The sequence below is a fragment of the Egretta garzetta genome, unplaced genomic scaffold, assembly GCF_000687185.1.
Source record: "Egretta garzetta isolate BGI_Z169 unplaced genomic scaffold, ASM68718v1 scaffold160, whole genome shotgun sequence".
NCBI classification, from domain to species: domain Eukaryota; kingdom Metazoa; phylum Chordata; class Aves; order Pelecaniformes; family Ardeidae; genus Egretta; species Egretta garzetta.
Genome location: NW_009258378.1, coordinates 163,774 through 170,890, shown reverse-complemented (window position 1 = coordinate 170,890; position 7,117 = coordinate 163,774). Strand labels below are relative to the sequence as shown.

At 40.2% G+C, this 7,117-nt stretch overlaps 1 protein-coding gene across 1 annotated transcript in view; it reads left to right on the top strand.

The window, feature by feature from the left end:
• PTPRM (protein tyrosine phosphatase receptor type M) overlaps window positions 1–7,117 on the top strand; it is a 376,482-nt gene that overhangs the window by 281,826 nt on the left and 87,539 nt on the right. The window contains exons 20-21 of the mRNA XM_035895918.1: window positions 1,604–1,615; window positions 2,371–2,558. Coding sequence (XP_035751811.1) covers window positions 1,604–1,615; window positions 2,371–2,558 — 200 coding nt within the window. The remainder of the gene's footprint in view (window positions 1–1,603; window positions 1,616–2,370; window positions 2,559–7,117) is intronic.

The following is a 7,117-nucleotide window of genomic DNA, read 5'->3' as shown; positions in this document are numbered from 1 at the left end:
ATATATGAACACTGCATCTGGAGGAGCTCACCCTTTGAAATATAGTGGACTGTTATGCCTGAAGTGCTCAAGCTACAGTGCTCAAAGACACAGCAAAAAAAATATAATACATGTAGCTCCTAATGTACCACATAAACCAAGGATTGAAAGTACTTTATTTAAAACAATTTTAAAAAAATCACTCCCAAAGAGAGAAAAATAGTATAAATGCAGCTATAAGAGATAAAGAAATGGAGAGAGGAAAATTATTCTAAAACAAAGGAGCTCTCAGGAAAGAAATTCATAAGGATTAAACTGCTGCTTTGATAGCACAAGACCCTGCTATCTGATAACTTTGCCTTCATCTTAGTTACTAACAGTCTGCGTTATAAGGAATTCTGTAGTTTGCAAAAAAAACCCAAGTTTTCTAACCTGTTTCTAAAACTGAAATAAGCCACCCAAAAAATCATGATCAAGTTCCTACCCTTTTTTTGTCTTTTGTGTCTTAGCCACCTTGTAGTTTTCAGGTGCCATTTCAACAGCAACATACTGTACCTACACTTGTATACCACGCTTCATGCCATGCATCCCAAGGTGCTTTGCAGTACAATTTTATCACACATTAGACAAAAGTTGTCCAATTTTATGACTAAAAGATTAATCCCTTTCCTCTGCATTAGGTCAGGTTAGCAAACTGACAGGAAAAGTAGTGAAATGCCCATACTCATACCCATAAATTTTTCTCTGTTTTTGGTTTAGGTTTAAATGCACAGTTCATATTGACTGTATGCTTACTGAGGACCGGGTTCCATTGTCTTAGTATCAGTGTGAACTCAGAGAACCTAAAATCATCCTTGAAATATGATTTGTTGAGCTTTGTGACTTTAACATCAATTTTCAGAAGTATAACTAAGACCAGAATCTCACCTTTAATGAGGTGTAGTAGTATTCTCATGTGTACATGAGAATCTGGGACCTTTTCATCCAGAGTATTTGTGGAACTTTCAGCTATAGTACATCTAACTTATGAATGTGGAAATATTATTTTAATGCTTCCCTTTCATACAACATATTTTACAAAGTAATAATTTTTAATAAATATAGTACCCTTGCTATGTTCAGTGTGCAGCCAGTGAGGAGTAGTTTGAATAAGTCAAAGCACCACATTTACAATTTCAGTTAAAAATCAAAAACTCTTTGAGATAAGTAAAATTATTATTTGGGTAAACAGTTAAAATATTTATGAAGATACTTCGACCTTAGAATTTGGGTTGTTTTTTTCTCTTGTCTAGTCTAAACCAATTTTTAAAATTCCATCTAAACAGGAAGAAAGTCATATCGCTTCCTTAGGTAGAGTGCACTTTCACATCTGTCTATTTACTGCTAAGTATAAGTTTTGATCTCAGTTGCATCTGTGTGAATTGTATGAAGATACCTTGGTTTCAGTCCATTTAATTTACACTGTGAAACTGAGATCAGAATCTGACTCATTTAGGAAGTCACTCTGTAAAGCCTAAATTACAAACATAAGATTACCTGTAATTATTCATGTAGTACTGTTGCTTATGCCCTGTTTCCTTTTTCTCCTCCTCTTTTTTTCTCCTGATATGTATCTTCTTAAAAGTGCCAATCAATGGTAAGTTGCCCATTCGCCCCATGGAAGAGATGTGGAGGGTTGGGAGAGTATGTGTCTCATAAAACTTTTAACCAGCCCACCGGGTTCTCCTGTTTGTTGGCTTGCATGTCAGTTGACATATAACATTCCATGCCTAATGTGATGGCTCATGATACACCATGGTCCTAAAGCATGTTCAGCAGCCAGTCAAGACATTTTTCCTGATCAGATGATCCTTTGCATTTGTCCTCTCGTAGTTTGTCTCCAAATGTTGTATCAGATCTACATTTCCATTGCAGTCCAAGCTTGATGAAACCATAAGCCATTTTGTGCATCTTTTTATTTTGCTCACTCCAAACATTTGCTCTAAATTTGCAGTGTAAAATATAGCACTTCAGTAATCTAAGAAGAATACAAGTCCAATTTCATTCTGTGGGACTTGTTGAAGTTTCAGAATGAAACTTCTGTGCAGTTTAGAACCAAATGCCTAATTTAAAACCTGTTTGTAATCAGCTAGTGATATTTAAAATAATATTAGAGTTCGGACTGCTCTGCAATGCTTCCATTGTAGAACCATGGACTTTGCCTCATTCCAATCAGTCTTGCAATTTCCCTGTGTAAATTGCTCCATGGATTTACTGTTCTTCTGGTGTAGCCTTCACAGACAGAAGCAATACTGATGGTGTCAGATTTCTGCCATTCCTCTAGAAATCTGTGTAGTTTATGTTTCTCTTAAGTGAAAATGAGCCAGTACATTATGAGATACTCTTTTCTAGATGAAACCCATACGATGGTCAGTGACACAAGCAGCCTGGTCCAATCCCATACCTACAAGAAGCGAGATCCAGTGGATGTGCCCTACCAGACAGGACAGCTTCATCCAGCCATCCGTGTAGCTGACTTGCTACAGCACATCACCCAAATGAAGTGTGCAGAAGGCTATGGATTCAAAGAGGAATATGAAGTAAGTGTCAGGCCTAATGATCTGATTATTATGTCTTCTGCACTGTTGGCTTTATCTGTCTGCTACCTGTACCACAGAGTGGGAAAAATAATTACTCTGCTAAGTAAGCCAGCTGCTGTGTGAGGGAGGACATTGAATGGAAAGGATCATCTCTACAGTGAACAAATTTTCTGATTGTAACCAGCCAGGATGAGGAGTGAGATATAAAAACCTTTCTTGGAAATCTCTGCCTAATTCTAATTGCATAAAGCTGTATATTCAAAAAAACAGGTCCACTGGTGTTCTCTCAGAACTTGCCATATTTTTCTTTTAGTATTGAATAATACAGCTTTTTTCCAAAGTTCTACATCACAGGTTGTCTAATCACAGTTACCCCGTAACACGGTATTAGCTTAGAAATCAAGTTCTACAAGCAATATTTCTTGGAATAATAGCACTCATCGTGGAGAGGAAGTGCGCAAATCTTCAGAGGCCCGTAGGGCTATAAAATTTATTCTGTGGTGCCTGAACCATTTCCCACTAGCTGGAGGCTATCTCTAATCCTCATATATAGTCTCTCTTTTTTGCTTTTTTTTTGGATTCAACTTCTGTTTCTCTATTTCATGCTGGAGTGACCTGTTCCTCCCTGTTATCATCTTAGTTTTAAATGTCATGACCACTACATCCTGGCAAATAGTATAGGAACACAGCACATTGCACTGCAGATCATGTCTTCCTTGTGAGATGAGTCAGTTTGCAAAGTGAAAAAAGTGAAAAACAAGCAGAACTTGCTCTCACGCCCAAAATTAAGGGTCGTATTATGCCTGACTTCAAAAGCTTCATTTTGCTGAAGAGTCTCAAGAATGCACCACTCCTCATCCAAGTCATATATTTGAATGAACAGAGACTTATCAACCTGCGTTCCTTGTCTAATGTGAGGGAGAATTTGAGACTCACTAAAATGTTCTTAGGTCCAATATTTTAATTGTTAGGGTCTAAAAATTAATGTCCTTTGTCCACTTTTTTCTGCCTTTTAGCTCAGATTTTAACAAGTTTATTCTTGTGAATGATTCTCACGTACAGGAACACTTGAATATGGGTTGATAAGATGTCTACAGCAAGTAGTTCCCCACAACGTTACAATTTACTGGATTTGAACACAAAAAAAAAAAAGTAGTATAAATATATTACTTCACAGAGGAAAAATATAGAAGGTTGATCTGCAGGGTTGGACTATAAATTGTCAAAATTGTTATAGGAGTGTATGAGAATTTGTGAGATGATTTTGATTGATCAGGTAGGAAGATGCACTCTGTAAGAACTTGTGGGGTCTGATCTGTAGGCATACTTGAAGCTGTCACCTCTGAAATACGCTGTTAACTTTTAGTACATTATATGGTCTATGATCCAAGATGATGTGGTTAGATTTAAAAAAAAAAAAATGTTCCCTGATGTTTGGTGTAGGAAGCAAATAATGATCACCAGCACACAGCCCTTTCCTCCCCCTCCCTCCATTTCCAGGAGCAGGCTAGACCTGACAGAGCCTACATCTGCCTCCATATGTGGTAGTGTCCCTGTGTCCAGTTGAGGAACCTGATCAGTCCAGTTGAGGAACTTGTCCAAATTGCAGTGCGTCTCCAACCCAGTACACAATCCTAAATTTCCTTTCCTTGGAAACTAGAATGTGACAAGTCAGAGGAACAGGTGTAAATGAGTATTACTGTGATGTGACTCTGGCATAGCCAGTGAGAAGCAGAATGATACAGATTCAATTTTAACTCTGTCTTCTCAAAGTAGAAGCCAGCAAAAAAAAAAAAAAAATCCCTTCTCATTCTTTCATCTGACAGAAAGAGAAGGGAGCAGGACAACCAGGAAAAGTAATTTAAATTACTTCCACCCTGCAGGGCAAGCAACAATTTCTCTTTTAGGCATGCACTAGTGTGCACTGCCCTAGAGGCTCAATATACCTTGCCTGTTTTAGGCACACAGAAGTCTAAGTCTATGGAGCCGGATGGGATACGCCCAAGGGTACTGAGGGGAGGTGGTGGAAGTGGTTACCAAGCCACTTTCAATCCTTTATCAGCAGTCCTGCCTGACTGGGGAGGTCCCAGCTGACTGGAGGTTAGCCAGTCTGATGCCCATCAGGGCAGAAGGAGGATCCAGGGATCTGGAACTGGGGAACTACAGACCTGTAAGACTGACCTCCGTGCCCAGGAATGTTATGGGGCAGGTCATCTTGAGTGCCATCATGAGGCATGTACAGGAGAACCAGGTCATCAGACCCAGTCAGCATGGGTTTATGAAAGGCAGGTCCTGCTTGACTAAACTGATCTCCTTCTATGACAAGGTGACTCACTGAGTAGATGAAGGAAAGGCTGTGGATGTTGTCTACCTGGACTTTAGTAAAGCTTTTAACACCATTTCCCTCAGCATTCTGCTTGAGAAACTGGCCACTGATGGCTTGGACAGCCATACTCTTTGCTGGGTAAAAAAACTGGCTGCATGGTTGGGCCCAGAGAGTTGTGGTGAATGGAGTTAAATCCAGTTGGTGGCCAGTCACAAGTGGTGTTACCCAGGGCTCAGTGTTGGGTCCAGTTCTGTTTAATATCTTTATCAGTGATCTGGATGAGGGGACCGAGTGCACTCACTAAGTTTTCAGATGGCACCAAATTGGGTGGGAGTGTTGGATCTGCTTGAGGGTAAGAAGGCTCTACAGGCTGGATCAATGGGCCAAGGCCAATTGTATAAGGTTCAACAAGGCCAAGTGCTGGGTCCTGCACTTGGGTCACAACAACCCCACGCAACGCTACAGGCTTGGGGAGGAGTGGCTGGAAAGCTCCTTGGAAGAAAAGGACCTGGGGCTGCTGGTTGACAGCCGGCTGAATATGAGCCAGCAGTATGCCCAGGTGGCCAAGAAGGCCAACGGCATCCTGGCTTATATCAGGAATAGTGTGGCCAGCAGGACCAAGGAAGTCAGCCTTCCCCTGTACTTGGTACTGATGAGGCTGCACCTTGACTACTGTGTTCAGGTTTGGGCTCCTCACTACAAGAAAGACACTGAGGTGCTGGAGCGTGTCCAGAGAAGGGTAACAAAGCTGGTGAGAAGTCTGGAGCACAAGTCCTGTGAGGAGTGGCTGAGGGAACTGGGGTTGTTTGGCCTGGAGAAGAGGAGGCTGAGGGGAGACCTTATCACCCTCTACAACTGCCTGAAAAGAGGGTGTAGTGAGGTGGGTGTTGGCCTCTTCTGCCAAATAACAAGCAACAGGATGAGAAGAAATGGCCTCAAGTTGTGCCAGGGGAGGTTTAGATTAGATATTAGGAAAAATTTGTTCACTGAAAAGGTTATCAGGCACTGGAACAGGCTGCCCAGGGAAGTGGTTGAGTCACCATCCTTGTAGGTATTTAAAACACATGTGGGCATGGTTTAGTGGTGGACTTGGCAGTGTTCAGTTAGCAGTTGGACTTGATGATCTTAAAGGTCTTTTCCAACCTAAATGATTCTATGAGTCTGTGAAAGGTAGGAGCTAATGAATTCACTGTTGCAGGTCCTTCAGGATGACTAATACAATTACTGGTACAGTGCTGAGTTTTTACAAGCGTGCATACTGCTTGCAGTTTACAAGAGATGTTTTTTTGAAGTTTGCTCTTTGTCATGCCAACTCCATGTTACAACATTTGCTTAAATATGTAATTGTTTAAACTGGTATTTGTAGTATTAGACTTCCAAAGCCCATGCTTCAGGCCACTTCCAAAAGTCACTGATGATATTTTTTCCCCTAAAACGTAGAAAACAATTCATTCCCAGGAGCTAATCACTTGTCAACTTTCATTTGTGTGGCTGACTTAAACAAGTTTGTTCCCATGAGTTTTTTTATGCCACTGTTATTTAAAAGTGATAGAATTGAAAATTCTTGTCTTTGGAAAAGATTTGCTCATCAGCCAAAACCTTTTATACCAGCATTAAGCCTAGAGGAAAGCTACAATTAATTTATATAAAAAAAAAAAAAAAAGATGACTGCAAAATGGAATTTATAATGCAACCAATGACATGGCTTTTTAACTACAGCGGATCAAATGATGCTGCTGAGAAACAGTTTCCAGAAAAATCACTTAATTTTGAGCTTACCAAGCTGATGAATGGCATCCCATTACAGACAGTAGGTGTAGTCATGACTAATGCCAGTAGATGCAATACATTAGGGTGCAGTTTATTAATAGTGGCAGGGAAAGGGGGCTTAAAATACTGCAGCTGCGTCTGAAAAAGTCGTCTTTATATATGGAAATTGTTTATAATCAGAATGAACCATAACTAGCTTGAGGCGTTTTTCCACTGAACTACTGCAGTATTGCTGTTTTTCCTCCATATGCAATGAAAAACTGCCCAATATATTCTAGCACTGCTAAGACTGCGAATCTCTTTGTTTACGCTGCTGTCAGACTGATACTGTCCTCTTTACAAGGTTGAACTAGACAACGAAAGAACTTTTGCCATATAAATTATCAGAAGGATAACTGTCCAAATGAAAAGCAAGAAATAGTTTGGCAAGGGATTTGTTTTGAATGAAGTTTCACAGATGATT